General features: G+C 39.1%; 1 protein-coding gene across 16 annotated transcripts in view; it reads right to left on the bottom strand.

The window, feature by feature from the left end:
* LRR (Leucine-rich repeat) overlaps positions 1-23,919 on the bottom strand; it is a 258,329-nt gene that overhangs the window by 119,038 nt on the left and 115,372 nt on the right. For all 16 annotated transcript variants that reach the window (XM_071686586.1, XM_071686593.1, XM_071686594.1 and 13 more), the window contains 3 exons: positions 16,033-16,149; positions 15,671-15,778; positions 9,404-9,559 (listed from right to left, as the gene is read on the bottom strand). In XM_071686586.1, coding sequence (XP_071542687.1) covers positions 9,404-9,559; positions 15,671-15,778; positions 16,033-16,149 — 381 coding nt within the window. The remainder of the gene's footprint in view (positions 1-9,403; positions 9,560-15,670; positions 15,779-16,032; positions 16,150-23,919) is intronic.

The following is a 23,919-nucleotide window of genomic DNA, read 5'->3' as shown; positions in this document are numbered from 1 at the left end:
AAGTTCTTGGAGGAGGTTAAACACATCTCAAAGAAATTCCCAACTGTTATCATGTGATTGAAGTGATTTTCTGAAGATCTCATCCTGAATTTTTGGGGTTTTCAGCTCTTCTTAATACATTTGCCATGATCCTGCTGCCTACTGTTTAGCTGTCAGATAAAAAAGGGACAAAATTCTTGGTTTAAGTTGAAACCATATACTCCTGTAACAGTCTGGGTATTTGGTACACAGTAATATTACTGAAAAGATTTGTGTGCATGAGCTGAACACAGGATCCATTCCTTTGAAAATGGTTGGGCAATTTCCTTGAGCTGTGTCATACACACAATATATGGAGAAAGATATCTCACACAGTTGATTTTCTTCCAACCAGAAGCACCAAGGAAACATGTCTCAAATGCAGGACAAATGCAGATGCTAGTCACCCTTTCTGTCACCAGTGAACAGTCTATGCAGCATCATGACCATTCTACAGTTATTAAAATGAAAACACTGTCCTGCCTTGAAACACTTAAGATTATTAACTCAAGAATCCTCTTGTATAATTTACTCTTTAATGCAACTTTCTGTGTTGAACAAAATATATTCTACTGATCCTTATACAGTAATCCCATTGCATCATTGTCCTTAAGCCAACCTGCAAATCTTGTCCAAACTAACCTCATTAACATTTCATTCATTACCCTGACAAAGCAGACAATCTGGATGTACTGCATTCCTTATCAGAATATTCTGATTTACTGCTTAGCAATGACTCTTCATTAAACAACAAAGCTGTACAGCCCAGCCATCCCAGAAGTCTTGCCTATTGGTCATAAAGTTGCAAAGCATATGAATTGGGGAAATTAATAACATAGATTTTGAGCATGGGAAGGGGGATGGGGGCTGACAAACAATATGAAAAAATGTTAGAAAAAGAGCTTATCTTGTTACATTTCCTCAAATATGTTAAAACCTAAGGTAAAATCCTCACAAAGTATACATCAACTTGTGTACATTTAATTCAGAATGAAGAAAGGATGACTGCAAATGTATAAGACAAACATGTTTTGAGCTACAGATAAATTTATAGGATGAATGAAAATTACCTTATTTTTCCAAAAATGGCTGTCAATGGCTAACACAGCTGAAAACCTATTAAGTAAAACACATGATTCCAAAAAGTTCAAAAATCATGCTGTTCAAAATCAATAGTGGCATTCAGTCCCTCTCTGTTCAATCAAAGCCAAAAATTTGAGATCTGGTTCATGGATGATATAGCAAACATGAGAAATACAAGCAGCTCAAATGCTCATGCTGGCTAAACAGATCTGTTTGAAAACATCCTTAATAAAGCATAAGGGCTGAATTTAAATGAATAATTCAGTCTAGGTGCTAAAACTTACATTTCATCAATCAAGCAAGTGCACTGTATGACATTCATGGATCTGAAGAAAGCATATGACAGGGCTTACAGAGAGGCCATATGAAAGGTGCCACAAATATATAGGAAAATGGGAAGTTACAAAATGCAGAGGAATTTTTACCAGGGGAATGAAGCATGCATGCAAGTATGAAGGGAGAAGGTCCAGTGTGCACAAGGGACTGTGTGAAAAGAGAAGTCAGTATCTGTTGCAGAAAATATGGTTTTGTTTAAAAATACAGAAGTCTTGAAAATGCTGTATGGTGTAAGTTTTTAGTCTTGAATGCAAAAGAAAGGAAAAGGGAGGATTTGTTGGAAATACAAAACCTGGGAATAAGTAGTGTGAGGCGGGCTGACAGTAAAGAAAGATAAAGTAAGAGAAAGGTGTGACAAAGAATACAGGCTGAATGAAGGAGCTGAGCAAGATGTAATGAAATGGTTCAAACATATACAGGAGCACAGAAAGGATGACTTAGAGGATCTATGTGTTAAAAGTGAGGGAAGAGTTAGAGCAAGTAAAAGATGGAAGGACAGAATGAAGCAGTCTTCTGAGGGTATCAGGGCCTCCGAATTCAAGAGCGTATAAGGCATATATGAGATGGAATGAACTGGACAAATATGGTACATATGTAGCACCTGCTTAGTGATGGTTCATATAACAAAGTTCAGAGGAAGTTAAAACAATTGAAAATTGGGTTACAGGCTCAGATAATGTATGTAAGCTCTCAAAGTTGCAAGGGATTTGAAAAACAAAATGATATTCGTAAAGTACTATAAAAAATATTCTTTTTCTTAAGTAATAAAACACTTCAAGTTATTTGGACATTTTAGACACCAAGCATTCTATAAGTCATAGCATTATAATTGTGGATTCATTTCCTCCTCACTAACATTCAGCTTGCAAACAAGAATATGGTCCATCAAGTGATCACCCTCACCTCAGTTTGTTACGACCTGTCCTGCATGCACCTCCATTATTTTTTTCTAATACAGCACTAGCAACTAAGACCCTAATCTAGGTCATCTAATTAAGTTATCAAAGGCTCAGTCCTCTGTTTTTAACCCTACCTTGCTAATGTGGGAAATGGCAAATATGTATGAAAAAAATCACAGGGTGGGGGAGGGGGCAAAGGTTCTGGGAACGTTGAAGAATGTGTGGAAGGCGAGAACTTTATCTCGGAAAGCAAAAATGGGTATGTTTGAAGGAATAGTGGTTCCTATAGCATGGGCTATAGATAAGGTTGTGCAAAGGAGGGTGGATGTGCTGGAAATGAGATGTTTGAGGACAATATGTGGTTTGAGGTGGTTTGATCGAGTAAGTAATGAAAGGGTAAGAGAGATGTGTGGTAATAAAAAGTGTGTGGTTGAGAGAGCAGAAGAGGGTGTATTGAAATGGTTTGGTCTCATGGAGAGAATGAGTGAGGAAAGATTGACAAAGAGGATATATGTGTGAGGTGGAAGGAACGAGAAGTGGGAGACCAAATTGGAGGTGGAAGGATGGGGTGAAAAAGATTTTGAGCAATCGGGGCCTGAACATGCCGGAGAGTGAAAGGCGTGCAAGGAATAGAGTGAACTGGAACGATGTGGTATACCAGGGTTGACGTGCTGTCAACGGATTGAACCAGGAATGTGAAGTGTCTGGGGTAAACCATGGAATGTTTTGTGGGGCCTGGATGTGAAAAGGGAGCTGTGGTTTTGGTGCATTACACATGACAGCTTGAGAATGAGTGTGAGCGAATGTGGCCTTTGTTGTCTTTTCCTTGCGCTACCTCGCACGTGCGTGGGGGTTGCTATTTCAAGTGTGGCACGGTGGCAACGAGAATGGATGAAGGCAGCAAGTATGAATATGTACGTGTGTATATATGTATGTCTGTGTATGTATATGTATGTATACATTGAAATGTATAGGAAGAGAGGAAAGTGATTGGTTCTCAGTGAATGTAGGTTTGCGGCAGGGGTGTGTGATGTCTCCATGGTTGTTTAATTTGTTTATGGATTGGGGTTGTTAGGGAGGTGAATGCAAGAGTTTTGGAAAGAGGGGCAAGTATGAAGTCTGTTGGGGATGAGAGAGCTTGGGAAGTGAGTCAGTTGTTGTACGCTGATGATACAGCGCTGGTGGCTGATTCATGTGAGAAACTGCAGAAGCTGGTGACTGAGTTTGGTAAAGTGTGTGAAAGAAGAAAGTTAAGAGTAAATGTGAATAAGAGCAAGGTTATTAGGTACAGTTGGGTTGAGGGTCAAGTCAATTGGGAGGTAAGTTTGAATGGAGAAAAACTGGAGGAAGTAAAGTGTTTTAGATATCTGGGAGTGGATCTGGCAGCGGATGGAACCATGGAAGCGGAAGTGAATCATAGGGTGGGGGAGGGGGCTAAAATCCTGGGAGCCTTGAAGAATGTGTGGAAGTCGAGAACATTATCTCGGAAAGCAAAAATGGGTATGTTTGAAGGAATAGTGGTTCCAACAATGTTGTATGGTTGCGAGGCATGGGCTATGGATAGAGTTGTGCACAGGAGGGTGGATGTGCTGGAAATGAGATGTTTGAGGACAATGTGTGGTGTGAGGTGGTTTGATCGAGTAAGTAATGTAAGGGTAAGAGAGATGTGTGGAAATAAAGGGAGCCTTGAAGAATGTGTGGAAGTCGAGAACATTATCTCGGAAAGCAAAAATGGGTATGTTTGAAGGAATAGTGGTTCCAACAATGTTGTATGGTTGCGAGGCATGGGCTATGGATAGAGTTGTGCACAGGAGGGTGGATGTGCTGGAAATGAGATGTTTGAGGACAATGTGTGGTGTGAGGTGGTTTGATCGAGTAAGTAATGTAAGGGTAAGAGAGATGTGTGGAAATAAAAAGAGCGTGGTTGAGAGAGTAGAAGAGGGTGTTTTGAAATGGTTTGGGCACATGGAGAGAATGAGTGAGGAAAGATTGACCAAGAGGATATATGTGTCAGAGGTGGAGAGAACGAGAAGAGGGAGATCAAATTGGCGGTGGAAAGATGGAGTGAAAAAGATTCTGAGTGATCAGGGCCTGAACATGCAGGAGGGTGAAAGGTGGGCAAGGAATAGAGTGAATTGGATCGATGTGGTATACCGGGGTTGACGTGCTGTCAGTGGATTGAATCACGGCATGTGAAGCGTCTGGGGTAAACCATGGAAAGTTGTGAGGGGCCTGGATGTGGAAAGGGAGCTGTGGTTTCGGGCATTATTGCATGACAGCTAGTGACTGAGTGTGAACGAATGGGGCCTTTGTTGTCTTTTCCTAGCACTACCTTGCACACATGAGGGGGGAAGGGGATGGTATTCCATGTGTGGTGGGGTGGCGATGGGAATGAATAAAGGCAGACAGTGTGAATTGTGTGCATGGGTATATATGTATGTGTCTGTGTGTGTATAAATATGTGTACATTGAGATGTATAGGGATGTATATTTGCGTGTGTGGACGTGTGTGTATACATTGTGTATGGGGGTGGGTTGGGCCATTTCTTTCGTCTGTTTCCTTGCGCTACCTCACAAACACGGGAGACAGCGACAAAGCAAAATAATAATATAATAAAACATTGAAATGTATAGGTATGTAAATGTGTGGGTATATATGTATATAGATGTGTTTGTGGGTGGGTTGGGCCATTCTTTCATCTGTTTCCTTGTGCTACCTCGCTAATGTGGGAGACAGCGACAAAGTATGGTAAATATATATATAAATATATATAACATATGTGAGTAGGAGAGATAGTCAATGGGCATTATTAGATTATGAATTGATTGATAGGTGTGTAAAAGAGACTTCTGGATGTAAATGTGCTAAAAGGGGCAGTTGGTGGGATGTCTGATCACTATCTTAGGAAGGAAAAGGTGAAGATCTGTAGAGGTTTTCAAAAAAGAGAATATAGGGGGAAAGAGAATGGTGAGAGTAAGTGAGCTTGAAAAGGAGACTTGTGTGAATAAATACCAGGAAAAACTGAGTGTAAAATGGCAAAAGGTGAGAGTAAATGAAGTGAGGGTAAGTGATTGGTATGGGTATGAGATGCATGTTGCATGAGAAAGTTGGGAGGTGGGCAGATAAGAAAGGGTAGTGAGTGGTGAGATGAAGAAACAAGGTTGTTAGTAAAAGAGAAAAGGACAGGCATTTGGATGGTACTTACAAGGAAAGAATGCAAATGATCAGGAGATGTATAAGAGAAAGTGGCAGAAGGTCAACAGGAAGGTGCAGGGGTTGAAAAAAGGGCAATGAGAGTTGGAGTGAGAGAGTATCATTAAACTTTAGGGAGAAAAGAGATGTTTTGGAAGGAGGTAAATAATGTTTGAAAGACAAGAGAACAAATGGGAACATCATTGAAGGGGGTAAGGGGGAAGTGATAACAGATAGCCATGGAGTGAGGGGATGGAGTGAGTATTTTGAAAGATTGTTAAATGTTTGATGATAAAGTGGTAGATGTAGGGTGTTTTGGTCAGGGTGGTGTGCAGTGTAAGATAGTCGCAAAAAGTAGTTAGGTGAAAGAAGAGGTGGTGAAAGCCTTGCCGAAGATGAAATCCGGCAAGGAGGCTGGAGTGGATGGTATTGCAGTCGAACATTTATGAAGAAAGGGAGTGATTTTGTTGATTGATTGATAAGGATATTCAATGTATGTGTGGATCATGGTGAAGTGCTAGAGGATTAACAGAATGCATGTATAGTGCCACTGTACAGAGGCAAAGGGGATAAAAACAAGTTTTCAAACTACATAGGCATAAGTTTGTTGAGTTTACCTGAAAAATTGCATGAGAGGGTATTGATTGAGAGGGTGAAGGCATGTACAGAGCATCAGACTGGGGAGAAGCAGTGTGGTTTCAGAAGTGGTATAGGATATGTGGATCAGGTGTTTACTTAAAAAACGCATGAGAAATAATTAGAAAAGCAGATGGATTTCTATGTAGCATTTACGGATCTGGAGAAGGCATGTGACAGAGGTGCTAGACATGCTTTGTGGAAGGTATTAAGAATATATGGCACGGGAGGTAAGCTGCTAGAAGCAGAGAAATTTTTCATCATGGTTGTAGGCATGTGTACAAGCAGGAAAACAGGAGTGATTGACTCCCAGTGAAGGTAAGTCTGTGGCAAGGGTGTGTGATGTCCCTACAGTTGTTTAATTTGTTTATGGATGAGGTGCTTGGGGGAGGTAAATGCAAGAGTTTTGGAGAGAAGGGTGAATATGCAGTCTGTTGGGGATGAGAGGGCCCGGGAAGTGAGTCACTTGATGTTTATCGATACTACAGCACTGGTGGCTGATTCGAGTGAGAAACTGTAGAGGTTGGGGACTGAGTTTGGAAAAGTGTCTGAAAATAAAAATTTGAGAGTAAATGTCAATAAGAACAAGGTTATTAGATTCAGCAGGGCTGAGGGACAAGTTAGCTGGGATGTAAGTTTGCATGGAGAAAAACTGGAGGAAGTGAAGTGTTTCAGATATCTGGGAGTGGACTTGGCAGTGAATGGAACTATGGAAACAGATGCGAGTCATAGGCTGGGGGAGGGGGCAAAGGTTCTGCGAGCGATGAAAAATGTACAGAAAGAGAAAACTTTATCTCAAAGCAAAAATGTATATGTATGAAGGAACAGCTGTTTTATCTATCTATCTATAGCTCTGATACCTGTAACTCCCTCAAGGGGTGACCAAGCCAACAAAATTTCCATAACTGGTGGCTCTCATTCTGCTTCTTAGGCTTTAGTGCCACATCCTTAACAGGCCATTGGCAGACGGCAATTCTAGTGCACTGTTTGCAGAGGCTCAGGAATAGTAGTTCCTAGAATATCATATAGCTGCAAGGCATGGGCTACAGATAGGGCTGTACAGAGGATGGTGGATGTGTAGAAAATGAAATGTTTGAGCACAATATGTGGTGTGAGGTGGTCTGATTGAATAAGTAATGAAATGGTAAGAGAAATGTGTAGTTCACAAAAGAGTGAGGAAAGGGTGACAAAGAGGATCTACGTGTCAGAGTTGAAGGGAACAAGGAGAAGCAGAAGACCAAATTAAAGGTGATAGGATGGAGTGGAAAAGATTTTAAGTGATCAGGGCCTGAACATGCAGGAGGTTGAAAGGTGTACACAGAACAGAGTGAATTGGAATAACGTGGTATACTAGGGTTGATGTGCTGTCAATGGACTGAACCAGAAAATGTGAAACATCTGGGGTAAACGACAGAAAGGTCTGTGGGGACTGGATGTGGATAGGGAGCTGCAGTTACGGTGCACTACACATGACAACTAGAGACTGAGTGAGAACAGATGTGGTCTTTTTTCACCTGTTTCCTGGTGCTACCTTGCAGACATGGATGAATATGTGCATGGGTAAATATGTATGTGTATGTGTCTGTATATGCCTGAATATATGTATATGTATTGGAAGAGATGACAAATGAGAGTGTGATCAACTAAATTCCTTTCTTAACCACAGGGAAATGAAACACGATAAGTTCCCAAGTGCACTTTCTTGTAATGATCACATCATCAGGGGAGATACAAGAAATATAAGTCAGTTGATATACAACAAAGAGATGTAGCTAAGACACCATTTGGTAAACAAGTGACTACCCGAATGGAGATCAGGTGCATTCAAGTCTGGCAATATGCGTTTCATAAAATTTATCATGTGGTCAAGAAAGGGAACTGTTTACAAATTTTAATATCAATAAAGTTATCCAATTTGTAAAGACCTTAACTAACATTAATGTTACAATTCTTTATGTATTTAATCATAGAAGGTTCAATGATATTTCTCATGGTACAAGAGGTAGAGTTAATAACTGAGATGGCATCACTCGAGTCATTACAATGATCCTAATTTTTAACATGATTAAACAAGGCATCTAATTCTTGTTCTGATCATATACTGAAGTCCAAGAGAAAATCCTTTCCAGTCTGCCCAACATAAAACTTATCAAAATTTTTACAAATTGGATACCTTTATTGTTGATAAAATTTATAAACAGTTCCCTTTCTTGTCCGTGTGATAAATTTCATGATAAACATGTTGCCAGACTTGAACACACCCAACCTCCATTCAGGTAGTCACTTGTTTACCAAACAGTGTCCTAGCTATGTCTCTTTAATGCATATCAACTGACTGTTACATTTCTTGTATCTCCCCTGATAAGATCATTACACGAAAGTGCACTTGAGAACTTGTGTTTCATACCCCTGTGGTTAAGAAAGGAAGATAAATGTATGCATATATACATGTATGTGCATGCATGTGTACATGAACAGGAAACAGCAATCAAGCATAATAAAATAAATCAATATAAAATATCTTCATCATTATCAATATTTTTTCCTTTCTTTTTCAATCTTTTATGCATTTCGTGATAGAATCTGTGGACCATGCTTGCTGTCACAACCTTTGGCCAACCCTTATATATGAGTATGTCATCTACAGCAGTCACACTTATAAGGTTCTGAAAGAGGCTCTCTCATGCAAATTAGTTGTTTTCAGCAGTGTCAGCACTATAACAGCTTGGTGCTCTAAAACAACTTACCAAGTTCTGCTGCAAAAACACGAAATATACACAGAAAATGAATGGAGGATAAACAGAGATTATTATGGGACACAAATATGCTTCAACAGTGAAAATCAACATTTCTTACAAGGCAGGAAGATGTACTTTATATTACATTTCTTTTACTAAAGAATACCACATAAAAACAATCAACACATACAAAGGCAAGTAAATTGTGGATATAGCCCAATTTTCAAACAAAAACTATATCATAAAAATGTTGTGCTGAGTACCATGAGAATGCATAATAATATATTACCACATAACATTTTTCTTTTGAAAATACGTATCAATCAATTCTAAATACCAGCATATTACATGTAATATAGTACAGACAAATCAAAGCATTTACTAGCATCAGTTAAATATAAAGTAATGTCAGTTGTTTTACATCTTAATTACAAAATCTATAAAAATTCAAATTCTCATTTATCTTGATAGATAGAAAAATTAAATACAAGGATACTTACTAAGTTTTTACAAGTCTTGGATAATGATTCTACAACTTCATCTATAACACGGTCAGACACTGTTGATGCAATGGCTAAATTGACTTCATTGACCTTATTCAAGATGACTGATCCTGCTTGTTCTACAATGGCTGACTCCACAAGCTCAGATGAAAGCTGGTGATGAACAATGACAGTAGAAATGATCCATAAATAAATGACTGGATTTCTTAATGATCAAGATATGATATTAATCACATACAGATGAGAAATCAAAAGTCAACAGAAAGAGAGAGAGACAGGATGAGACAAACTTCATTCTGGCACCAATATTCTCACTTATTTGTCAGACATTCTTTCACTCCTTGCACATATCTCTCTTCCACTATTATTCATCTCCCATCAATTTGTTCTTCTTTATAAATTCTGATTCCTTTTAACTTCTCTTCTTTTCTCATGATAATTTTAACTAATCTATTCAAGGCTTCATATTCTACACTCTTTGTCCTTCGTTCATCATTATTCTCGGGCAGTCTAAGATTTGTAAGGTTTAGTTTCTAAGGGGTGGAGAGAATATTCAAAGGAACTAACTGAGAGATGTGTCTACTGGTACAGCAGAAATATTCATAAAGGAAGGGAGAAACTGGCATATAAGAAAGGAGGATATCACACATGTGGAATTAAGAAGAGCAATAAAGCTATTAATGAAAGGAAAAGTTGAAGGAATAAATGAAGAGGTGAGCAAGATGATGATGAGTGGCGCTGAAACTAAAGTGGAGAGGGTTTGTATGGAAGTGCAGAAAAGTGGTCAGGTGCCTGAAGACAGAATAGAGGCAGTAACTGTTTTGCTATAAAAAAGAATGGAAAGTAAAAGCAAGAGTAGATATTGTAAGAAATGCCTTCTTAGCATAGATAGCAAGGTGCATGGTACTACAGTGATTGATTATTTTAAAAAGGATTGGTGAACCCCTTGCTTGTACAGAAAAAGGTAGATTTAGGAAGGGATGAGGGTGTCAATAAACATACAATCTCTCCTTGTCACACATAACACTCAATATTTAACTCAACTAATTTTTTGTAACTCCAGATTTTTCCTATAATAAGTGCCATCTACATGCTAGCCCTCCCTTTTGGCAAAATGGTAGAAGCAATAGACAGAATTAGTAAGTAGGACATTAGACAGAAGCATTAGGCAGGAAAATGAAGTGTGAGCATCAGGTAAAAGTAAAAGGTGGGAACATTATGTAGATATATTAGGTAGAGGTACTTCTAAAAACACTGCAAGAGTCGCCCTCTGCAAGCGGCACTGGAGATCAACAGTAATGGAGACACTTTTACCATGGCCACCCCCATAACGGAGTTCCTGAAGGAAACAGGTATCAGAGACAGATAGACAGAGAGATACATAGATAGATAGATACATAGATGAGGGTGTGTAGATCAGATTTTTGACTAGCAGTGAGAAGAGTTTTTGAAGAAGAGATGTATGCATCATTTTCCGATTCATTTGGCAAAGTGAGAGAAAACACATTGTGAAGTTCTGAAGGTATATGATATGAGAGGAAAACTTTTGAATAGAATTGAGAGCTTTTATAATGGAATTGGTACATGTGTGGAAAAAGGTGGGGGTATGAGTAAGTAGAAATGAGACATCATTGTGGTTAATATTCTTAAGGATGAAACACTGAAAGATAAGAGAAAGAGGCGAGATGACCATGGTGTGATATTTAGCCATAGAGACAGAATGGACGTTTCTCCCATTGCTGCATACAGATGATGCTGAGTTGTTCTGTAAATCACAGGAAATGTTGAATCGAAGAAAGGGATGATTTGATGATGTATTCAAGTAGAGGATATGAACAAATAAATATGAATAAAGATGCTTTTATTTTTTTTTGTTGAAAAGATAAGGAGGTCAGATTGTAAGATCTGTTTTAGTGGTAAAGAAATGGGAGTTGTGGATGAGTTTAAATATTTGGGAGTAAATTTGGGTAAGGATAGTTCTGAGAAAGCCTAAGGTGAGAGTAATCACTCAAGGAAGAAAAACTGAGGATTAAATGAAAGTTCTACTGAAAAATTTGACCTGGAAAGCATGCAAGAAGTTTGCATGAAAGGGAACTCATTCAAGTGTTGATGTATGGCTGCAAAACTTAGTGTACAGAGAATACACAAAAATATAAGAGCAGTTCAGATGCATACTATGTATAATATTGTTGAAAGTAGGAAAAATAAAATAATGATGTGGTTATGAAGAGAGAAGTTATGACAAAGATGCATGGATGAAGTCTTTAAGGATGGTATGGACATGAAGAATATATTGCAGCTGGCGTCAAGAACAGAGGACTGAGCCTTTAAGGGAATATCCTTGCTTGGTCTCTTTCTCTGTTCCTTCTTTAGGAAAATCAAAAATGAGAGGGGAGGATTTCCAGCCCTACACTCCCTTCCCTTTTAGTCGCCTTCTACGACACGCAGGGAATACATGGCAGGTATTCTTTCTCCGTCATCCCCAGGGATAACAATAAAAATATATATATATATATATATATATACTTTTTTTTTTGCTTTGTCGCTGTCTCCCGCGTTTGCGAGGTAGCGCAAGGAAACAGACGAAAGAAATGGCCCAACCCACCCCCATACACATGTATATACATACGTCCACACACGCAAATATACATACCTACACAGCTTTCCATGGTTTACCCCAGACGCTTCACATGCCTTGATTAAATCCACTGACAGCACGTCAACCCCGGTATACCACATCGCTCCAATTCACTCTATTCCTTGCCCTCCTTTCACCCTCCTGCATGTTCAGGCCCCGATCACACAAAATCTTCTTCACTCCATCTTTCCACCTCCAATTTGGTCTTCCTCTTCTCCTCGTTCCCTCCACCTCCGACACATATATCCTCTTGGTCAATCTTTCCTCACTCATTCTCTCCATGTGCCCAAACCATTTCAAAACACCCTCTTCTGCTCTCTCAACCACGCTCTTTTTATTTCCACACATCTCTCTTACCCTTACGTTACTTACTCGATCAAACCACCTCACACCACACATTGTCCTCAAACATCTCATTTCCAGCACATCCATCCTCCTGCGCACCACTCTATCCATAGCCCACGCCTCGCAACCATACAACATTGTTGGAACCACTATTCCTTCAAACATACCCATTTTTGCTTTCCGAGATAATGTTCTCGACTTCCACACATTCTTCAAGGCTCCCAGAATTTTCGCCCCCTCCCCCACCCTATGATCCACTTCTGCTTCCATGGTTCCATCCGCTGCCAGATCCATTCCCAGATATCTAAAACACTTCACTTCCTCCAGTTTTTCTCCATTCAAACTCACCTCCCAATTGACTTGACCCTCAACCCTACTGTACCTAATAACCTTGCTCTTATTCACATTTACTCTTAACTTTCTTCTTTCACACACTTTACCAAACTCTTTTTAACTGTACTCAACCACCGTCTCCCACGCTAGAGAGGTAACGTGAGGAAACATACACATGTATATACATAAACGCCCACACACACACAAATACATATATATACATTTTAACATATACATACACAGACATTTACATATATACACATGTACAAATCCATACTTGCTGCCTTCATCCATTCCTGTCGCCACCCCGCCATACACCAAATAGCATCCCCCCAGCAAGGCAGTGCCAGGAAAAGACAAAAAAGGCCACATTCGTTCATACTCAGTCTCTAGCTGTCATGTATAATGCACCAAAACCACAGCTCCCTTTCCAAATCCAGGCCCCACAGACCTTTCCATGGTTTACCCCACACACTTCACATGCCCTAGGTCAATCCATTGACAGCATGTCGACCCCGGTATACCACATCATTCCAATTCACTCTATTCCTTGCATGCCTTTCACCCTCCTGCATGTTCAGGCCCTGATCATTCAAAATCTTTTTCACTCCATCCTTCCACCTCCAATTTGGTCTCACACTTCTCTTTGTTCCCTCCACCTCTGACACATATGTCTTCTTTGTCAATCTTTCCTCACTCATTCTCTCCATGTGTCCAAACCATTTCAACACACCCTCTTCTGCTCTCTCAACCACACTCTTTTTATTACCACACATCTCTCTTACTCTTTCATTACTTACACCTCACACCACATACTGTCCTCAAACATTTCATTTCCAACACATCCACCATTCTCTGCATAAGCCTTGCAACCATATAAAATTGTTGGGACCACTATTCCTTCAAACATACCCATTTTTGCTCTCCAAGATAACGTTCCCGCCTTCCACACATTCTTCAATGCTCCCAGAACCTTTGCCTCCTTCCCCACCCTGTGACTCACTTCAACTTCCATGGTTCCATCCGGCGCTAAATCCACTCCTAGATATCTAAAACACTTCACTTCCTCCAGTTTTTCTCCATTCAAACTCATCTCCCAATTAACTTGTCCCTCAACCCTACTGAATCTAATAACCTTGCTCTTATTCACATTTATCTCAGCTTTCTTCTTTCACACACTTTACCAAACTCAGTCACCAACTTCTGCAGTTTCTCATCCAAATCAGCCACCGGTGCTGTATATATATATCAAAAAGCTGCAGTGACATCATGCAGTCCTGCCACTCCCACATGAGCACCAAAACTTTCACTCAACTCTATATTCACTCTTACAAATGCAATTGCTACTGTATAGAAGGCTTTTACTACACCCAACAGTTGTCCCTCTATCCCATATATCCTTAACAGATCCCATAATGCATTCCACTCGACTGTCATATGCTTTCTCCAGATCCATAAAAGCTGCATACAACTTCTTACCTTTCACTACATACTTTTCACAAACTTTTCCACAATCATTTTCACCACAAAAATTCGATCCACACATCTACCTTTCCTAAAAACCCCTTAATCATCACTTATTCTGCATTCAGTCACTTTCATGATTATCAATTATCATTCTTGCATACACTTTTCTTGGTACACTGAACAAACTTACTCCCCTATATTTACAACATTCATCATAAGCACCTTTTCCTCTGAATAAAGGAACAATAACAGCTTTCACCTAATCCTCAGGCATAACCTTGTTTCCATGCAAAATTACATATCAGATGCATCCACTCTTATGACACTTTCTTCTCCATATTTCAACATTTCAGCTGTAATCCCATCCACTCCAAGTGTCTTTCCTACCATCAGCCTCATTACTGCCCTTTTTATCTCCCTTTTTGCTACTGGGTATTGCACTTATATCCTCTTCCTTCCATCCTCCATTCCCATGCATGTAACGTTTCCTGCCTCACCTCACACATTCATCATTTCTTCAAAATACTCATTTCATTTTCTTTTCACTTCCTCCTTTTGATTCAGCAACTCCCATTCCTTCCTTCTCTCATAAAAATTTCCGCTCTTACATCCACCTCTTTCCTTTTCCCCCTATATCCAGTACAATTTCTTATTTTCCCTAAACTTTTTACTCAACTTCCAAAATTTTCATCTACTCATTCTCTGCTTTCCTCTATTAGCTTCTTAACATTTCCCTAACACATCTTACACTCTTCCCTCCTCCTATGTCAACTTCCACTGGTATATTCCTTTCAAGCAACCTACCTAATCCCTTTTTCTTTTCATGCACAGCATTTCTAATCTCTCCCGTCCATCATGCATTGCCCTTATTTCTATATCTCATGACCATGCTCTATAACACCCTCCCATAGCAGAATTGCACAACCTTCTTTCCCTTTTCCCCAGATAATTTTCATTCATTCTAGTCCACAGCACTCTTTCCACATCCTCCCATAACTTGCATTCATCATTTCCATTTTCCCTTATTACATCCTGTCCAAGGATATGGGTTCCCTAATTCCTTACACATCAAATTTATAATTTTTAACTACATCCTAAATCTAGGAAAATTCTGAAAGTTATGCATAATTAATAACAGTATATGAAGGTGCATATGAGCATATCTAGATATCTGATTAACAACTGAAAGAAAACAGCTACTCACCAGAGAGGTTATGACATACAGTATAAATTCTCTTAAAGTAATTTATGAATAAAGTCTGCATCATTTTTACCATTTCCTGCATTCACAACACAATAACACATGTAGAATTTTCTTGAAACATTTTGAATGATTACTACCTCTACACATCAGTAAAGTATATGCAATACCTATGCTCAACACATATGCTGGAGAACTCTGATTGCTGAACAACATAAAAAAAATAATGATCTTAAATAATTCTGAAATTAAAATGATCAGTAAAATCTTACTACTGTACCTGTGACTTTGCAAGACAAGCAGCCCTCACATCATTGACCACCTTCTCCTCGCTCAGCACATTAGGACACTTGTCCTGAGCTGATCGAACCATACTTTCAACTGTATCCTATGGATATGAATTCAATTTAGTTAACCATTCGAGTACTTCTATCCTATGATTATTTCTTATCTACTAATAACTAAACCTTAGAAAGATTTCTCCAATCAAAACAGGATTTGCTGTGAAAAACAAAAGACTCTGACCTATTTTGCTAATATTCTGGGAAGATGATATATCACAAACCACACCAACAATTTTCCATATGAAACAATGATCTATACCTAGAGGTGGCTACATGAAAGAGGAAGAGGGAAGATTACCTGCAGGTAATTAGTGATTACAGCATGAAGGTCTGCAGACAGTTGGTGGAGCTTAGTCTCAATAGGATTGCCAGCTTCATCTCTGCGTAGCACCACATCATGCAGATGAGTAATCAGCTGCAAAGAAAGAAAAATTTTCAGTTTTCCTACATCTTTTACTCCATACCATTAGATTCTAACTTTACTTTCACCAGTAGCAGACAAGATTCTAAAAGGTATCATTCAAACAAGTGTTAGTAAAATTAGTTTCTCAAATCTTTTACTGATAAATCACAGATGTATCATACACATATCAGGAATACATTCATTAAGACATGAAATGAAAGAAACTACTTCAGTGTTTAGAAATCACCAAGCATGGATTGTTCTAAAATAAGTAATCTACAGGCTGCAATATACCCATAAAATCTTCAAAAACTGAAATGTAATATAAAACTGTGGCACAAAGATTTCAAGTACAGGTATGTTTATGAATTCAGTCATTTACTTTTTCTGAAGGTCTTTCATTTCCTTTTGATTCAGCAAAGCCTACTCATCCTTCTCTTTGGATTTGCTCTTTATAGTTCTTTCTTTCCATTGCAAGGTCATTTTGTTCTATTTCTTGGCCTGCTAGTATAGTTCTCTGCTTCATAAGATAACATCTTTGCTTGTTTCTTGAGATCTCATTATTCAGTGCAGTAAACATTTTCTTCCTTTTCTCCTTCTAACATATTTCATATTTGTTTCTTGCTTGTCTAAAGTAAGAAAGCAGTGCTTGCTCACTGAAACATCACGATCCCTGTAATCCATCAGCTCAAATGACCATAAACCTCCTATATGCAACGACTGTGTTTTTGCTTATGTTACCACACGAGTGTAGCTGACAAGACCAAGAGTTCCAGGAAGAGCAGCTTATTTTCAAAGGATTTGGGGCTCTGCGGCTCATCAAATCATTTATCATGTAAAAGTAATGGGGGAGGGAGTAGAACGTAAAGGAGACCATGAGCAATATGTGCTTTGGATACCCCATGAGTACCCTGTAGGAAAAAATGTACAGTGGTGTAAATATCAAACACTTCTGCAGAGAATTTTAAAGATTTAGAAAAATACACAATAAAACAATGAAGGGACAATCTGGATGGTACAGCATGGAGTAAAACATGCAATTCTCAGACAGTATAGTACTGTTATTGAGAAATTCAATTATAAAGAGACAGAATGGGGAAACTTAAGTTCTCAAGGAGATAAAAGGTCATGGAAACAAGTTTTAAAGTGTACTCAGGAAAATTTCTTATATCAAACATGTCAGTGAACAACTAGGGTAAGAGGGGCTGATACTCAATCATTACCAGATCTCCTCTTCACACATACTAGCATGGGCACTGTGAATACTATACATAATACACCAACTGGGTAAAATGATCACGTAATGCTCAAGTCTGACTATGGTAAATGAAAAAGTTGAAAAAATGGGGTGAGACAATATCTAGAAAAGAGACACAATTGCTGAAATTACACAAACTTTAACAATTCAATTTGTAATAAAGATTAGAAAACAGAGCTCAGCATCCAGGAACCAAAGCTTTGTGATGAAAGATTATGTAAAAATTACAATGGAGTATGAACATGCTTACCTCTAGCCTCAAACAGTGAAGGAAAGTTAGGAAAGAGGGAAGAATGGTTTAAGAAAAGATGTCAAGAAGTAAAGGAACTTTGAGATGTACAATGGAAAAGATACAGATAGCCAGGTATAAGAGAGCAAGGAACAAATGTAGCTGGTTAAGAATGAAGTAACAAAATCTTTGAACAGAATATTATGGTCAAGAAGGAGAAAGTGCAAAATGCTTTGTTAATTTCATTATTGTTAAATTACTGTGGAAAGTAAAGAAGCTTGGAATTGGGAAAAGTTTTGAGTTTCAGCATCTCGAGGGGTACTCTAGTTTTACTGGACACCAAGTTGCACCCCATCTTCTGGTGGTGACCTCATCAGTACATCCCTTAGGGGGGGAATGCCCAATTACATCAAGGAAATAGTTTTAGATCTGGACAAACACCTGAGGTGTACTGTTACTTTTAGTTTTGAAAATTTTTAAGCCTCACTGCCTCTAGAAACACTGCACTGGAGATGCCCTCTGCCAGTGACCTGTCAGAGATGAGGCACAAAATGCTAAGAAGCAGCACTGGAGTTATGCCAAGGGTTAAAAGGAACGAGTGATTGAGGGTGATGGCAGTGAATATGAATGGGAGGTCTGGGGAGAAGGAGGGAGATGTGGAGAGGTGTAAAAGTTGTAGCATGGATGTGCTAGAAATAAGGGAAACCCATATACTCGGGGTGGGTGTGTGGAGTGCAAATGGAAATGTTTAATGCAAGTTATGGGAAGGCATGGAATGAGGTGTGGTATGGAGGGCAATGAGTGAAAAATATCATGGAGAAGGAGAAGAAGGATGTGCAATTCTGCTATCATCAAGTATATGGGAGGGTGTTCAAGAGCATGGATGGCATGGATCATGAACAGTGTGGGGTGAAAGGAAAGAATGAGATTGTGAAACATGCATGGGTATGAGCATATGTGCCTGTGAATATGAAGACTGTATGAGGTAAGGATGAAATGAAGCTTTTCTGGATGAACTTGAATGACTGTATAAATGGTTTTGAGAATGAGAGAAATGTGGTCATATTGGGTGATATGAATGCAAAAGTGGGATGTGATAGAACTGGTGAGATAGCTGGTAAATTGGGAGCGCCTGGAGTAAATGAGTATGGAAGCTGCCTTGTGGATTTCTGTGCTGAGAGGGGCTTATTCCTAGCAAACACCTTTTTTTCAGCACAAGATGATCCACAGATATACATGGATGGGGAATGAAGGAAGAGAAGAGCAAAAGGCTTTGACTGATTAAGTGGCAGTGGATGAGACTGAGAAAGGCTGTGCTAGATGCTAGAGTTGTCAGAGGATTCTTCAGAGACTCTGACCATTCCACGGTTCTGTAGGGATGAGGATCAGGGAGAAGTGGAAAAATGGTGTAAGGAAGACTGGAAAGGTAAAAGTGTAGGCAAGTGAGAGAAGGTGTAAAAGAGTGATGGAAGGGATTTAATGCAGAATAAGTGAAGAGCAAAGGGGGTTTTAGGAAAGGTAGGGGGTGTGTGGATCAGATTTTTGTGGTGAAGATGACTGTGGAAAAGTATTCAGTGAAATGTAAGACGTTGTATGCACCTTTTATGGATCAGGAGAAAGTGTGACAGAGTTGAGTGGAATGCTTTGTGGGATGCATTAAGGATATCTGGTATAGGGGGAAAACTGTTGGATGATGTAAAAGCCTTCTAAAAAGGAGAGCAAATGCATGTGTAAGAGTGGATAAAGAACTGAGTGAAAGTTTTGGGAGACATGTAGGTGTGATGCAGGGCTGTGTAATGTCACTGTGGCTTTTCCATACATATATGGATGGAGTGATAAGAAAGATGAAAGCATAACTAGGGAAAAGGGGTGCAGAGATGGAGTGTGACAGTTAGATATGGTGGCTAGTGGCAAGCCTGTCTGTGGATGATACTGCATTGTTTGTGGAATAAAGAGGAGTTGCAGAATGTTGTAAGTGTGTTTTATGATGAGTGTAAGCACAGGATACTGAATGTAAATGCGAGTAAAAGTAATGGTGCCTGAAAGGAGAGTGAAAGTATGTATTTTGTAAAACCTATACAGTGAAAAAAGAAAGTGTACTAAATTGTGCTGTGGATAGGGAGGGAAGGTTTAGAAGACTGGAAAAAATGAGGGGAATTTAAGTATCTAGGAGCTGTCATGGGTAAGTGTGGTGATATTGAAAGGAGAGATAAAGGAGAGAACAGTACATGATAGAAGGGTCATTGGGTCAATTAATAGATTAATGAAGGGTAGAGGTGTAAGTATGGAAGAGAATAGAGGAGGACATGATAGTTCTCCCAACTTGACCTTTGCAGGCAAAACATGGACATGGAATAAAGTACAGAGGTCAAGAATCCAGGCTATGGAAATGAGCTATTTGAGAAAAGCATGTGGTGTGACTAGGTGGAATGAAGAAGGAAATGAAAGGCTGCATGAGAGATGTGGTATGGCAAGGAATGCAAAGGTAATGAATCGTGGAGTGGTAGAATGGGTGAAATGTAATACTTTGATGTGGATTGGGCATGTGGAAAGAATGCAAGACTGGAAGTGTACAAGGAGAGTGTATGATAGTATAATTAAAGGGGTTGGTGTGAGTGGAAGACCACCTCTGACATGGGAAAATAGGGTGGAGGAATACTGGAGGGACAGAAACAGAGGAAGAATGTGTGGAATGGTGTATGCGAGGAAGGCATGTAAGGACAAGGATAAGTGGAGACTCTTTTGCCAAGGCCACCCCTTGATGGGAGTTCCCAAAGAGAACAGGCATCAGAGATAGAGATAGAGAGATAGATATAATGTAAGAATATGAGGAAATAAACAAGTTTAAAAGTGATTTTGCAGTGTAAGACATGACAGGGCCAACCTCAAAGACATGGGATGGACAGGAGGTCTTAGAAAACATTTAAATATCTATGAAAGACCAACAGAAGATTAAAGGATTTTGAGCCATAAAAGGTTCATGGCACTGTTGAAATTTCACTACATGTGCTGTAGATGTAAGCACATGCACTAGCCAGACTCTTTGATGTACTCTTACTATTCAAGATGTTACTGGAGAAAAGCAAAGTCCTTAGGGAAAGGCAAAGGACAAACTTTATAACAATCTGTTAAAAGGAGGCACTGAACTACAGACTAGTCTCCCAGATGAGAAAAGCCAGTAATGAATAGTAAAAGATTATCAGAAAGGAAATGGATGACTTTCTACAAAGGAAAAATTACTTAAAAGCAAGGCAATACAGTTTTTGGGAAAGAAGTTCATGTTCAACATGCCTCATAGATTTGTGCAAGAGAGAGGGCTCCATCTTAGACAGAAAGGAAGGCTAAGTGGATTATTTGTATCTGGACAGCCAGAAAGCATTCAACACTGCACCAAACGGGAGGAGGATCAAGAAGCTGGATCACCAAGTAAGAATGAGGGAAGACTCCTCCATAGAAAAGAAGATAATCTTAGCAAAATGAAACAAAGGATACATGTCAGAGGAGAATTTTATATATAAATGGAGGTCACCTGTGGTGTTCCAAAGGTTTCTATTCTGGGACTATAACTCTTGATCTATAAGCGAATGACTTGTCTAAAGGTATCAACTTTTACCTGAACATGTCTGTTGCAGATGATACAAAAGTTATGAGGAAAGGTGAAAGATGAGAAGGATTGCATCATCTTACAAGACCCAAACAGACTCTAAACTTGTTTTGATACATGGTTAATGAAATTCGGCCAAAACAAAATTTACAACACTGAGGAAGGAAGAGATGAAGGCTTCAAAATGATTATTCACAAGCATGAAAAAAGCTTCAGGTTTCTGTGTGTCAGTAGGACTTGGGGGTCATCATCGCCCCTAACCTGGCCATAGGGTCCCACATTTGGAGAACAGTAAGGGCAACAAATTGTTGATTGGCAAATAAAAATGTAGCCTTAAAGTACATGGATTAGGAAACATCTAGCAAGTTGTCCGTGTTGTACATAAGGCCAAAACTAGAATATGCTTCTTAAAGTTTGGTCACTGCACCTAAAGAAGCACAAAGAGCACGTAGATACAGTCCTGAGGTGTGAAATGAATATAATACCAAGCTGAGAAAGCTGTCACAAGGAAATCCAGAAACCTCATGTTTGCTCACCTTGGAAGAGAGAGAAGTGAGGGCTGACCCTGATCACTTCTTTAATTAGGTTTTCATAACATGGATGGTGAACTATTCTAGTGATGTCGGGATAGGATAACCAGAGGCAATCACATGAAAGTAAGTCAGAAAATTCTGAAGAAAGACATAAGGAAATACTTTTTTATCACATGAGCTGAATGAGTATGAAGAAATGAAATATGGTTAATGCAAGTAGCATACAGAATTTTAAGAAATTGTATGATAGAGGAGAATGTTCATGGGTGAATGTCCATGTGAAAAACTTCCTTCCCGTATAGTACATAATAGTTTATTAAATCAGCATCTGCTTTATTAACAGAGAAACCTCCTTCATATGCAAGTTGACTATGAGGAAAGATAACCAAGTATCTTTTGTATAATGTTCCAAAGGATCACAATTCTTTTCCATCCAACAGCAGATACCATATAACATCCAATGAGTGAATTGCTGCCAAGAATTCTTTGATTTAGTGTTTTCAGTACAACTGCACATTATTAACAAAACTGACAAACTGCCTATCAGCATATGATGTAACATTATCCCAATCTTCCTACTAACAGCTTTCCTAACATATCAAATTCCCTGCTTTTCAGGGTCTCAGCCAATATATTTTGAGATTAAGTGCAGTAAGACAGCTCAGTACACTAAAATTACAAAGGCATCTTTCAACAACTTTATTTGCAACATTCAGTGTACTAGTAAAACTGGTTGGATTCATCTGCCAAGAAAGGAAAATACATATTGTTACATAAATCTTTTTATCCATGTTCCTATACTGGCTACAGGAGCCAAGTTGTTCATTATTATCTTAATAAGACATCCAGAGGCTGACCAAAGTTATCAGCATACGTACACATATTCTGGTCATCAAAGGTGACATATCATGTGGGTGCACGGAGGTCCTCAGATCCAGAGAACTAAGAGATGAAGGTTCCATCTCAAGCCACTATCTAAACATTTAACACCTTTCAAATGGATGGCTGGCATCTGCCATTGGATACTATCGGTACGGATCAAGAAAATGTAAAGATATTTTCCTCCCGGGATGGAAGTGGAGGAGCACATGGGTATGGTACATTCAGTGTAGTCAGTGCACCCTGTTCCAGTTTTATCCTGGTTAGGTTCAATGTTAGAAATTGTAATATGTTAAGTTTCAAAACAATTGGCTATCTTTTCTTCCTCTGATATCTGGACTTTTTCTCACACCAACTTACTCTTCTCCCTTTCCCCTTCACTCATCATACATGTTGAATAACAAAGTATTTTCTACAATCTCTCAAGCTAACAAACAACCAGCTGTTCAGGCTTCATCCGACACTGCGGAGAACAAGCTCAGTAATACACGCAGATATGTCACTCAATAGAATAACAGGAATATAACCATGGAAGCGGAGATGAGTCACGGCGGGGGAGGGGGCAAAGGTTCTGGGAGCAATGAAGAATGTGTGGAAGGAGAGAATGTTATCTCAGAAAACAAAAATGGGTACGTCTGAAGAAGTTCCAAAAATATCATATGGTTGCAAGGCAACCATATGATATTTTTTCTTTCATCTGTTTCCTTGCGCTACCTCGCTATCGCGAGAGACAGCGACGGTGGCGACGAGGATGAATAAGGGCAGACAGTATGAATTATGTACATGTGTATATATGTATATGTCTGTGTGCGTATATATATGTATACGTTGAGATGTATAGGTATGTATAAGTGCGTGTGTAGACGTGTATGTATATACATGTGTATGTGGGTGGGTTGGGCCATTCTTTCATCTGTTTCCTTGCGCTACCTCGCTATCGCGAGAGACAGCGACAAAGTATAAAATAATATATATATATATATATATATATATATATATATATATATATATATATATATATATATATATAGTTTCCTAAGAGTACTGCAAGCTTAAGACAAAGAAAATGAAGACAAAGTAGACTAAGGCGCGAAGCAGTAGAGGTGTGAGGCAAGTTCTGCAGAGGCTGTTGGGTTTACCTTCAATACTACCCATGCCAGTAGGACAGACAGTAGAGCCACCGTAGCAACGCTCCAATCTACGAACATTTTCACAGTGTCCAGCTTCTTCACTATTCTTGATAATTTACATTCGCCACGTCACAACGAAAATGTTCCCT

This window comes from Panulirus ornatus, chromosome 42 (genome assembly GCF_036320965.1).
Source record: "Panulirus ornatus isolate Po-2019 chromosome 42, ASM3632096v1, whole genome shotgun sequence".
NCBI lineage: Eukaryota > Metazoa > Arthropoda > Malacostraca > Decapoda > Palinuridae > Panulirus > Panulirus ornatus.
The sequence above is the reverse complement of the archived record's forward strand: the minus strand, read 5'-3'. Positions and strand labels throughout refer to the sequence as shown.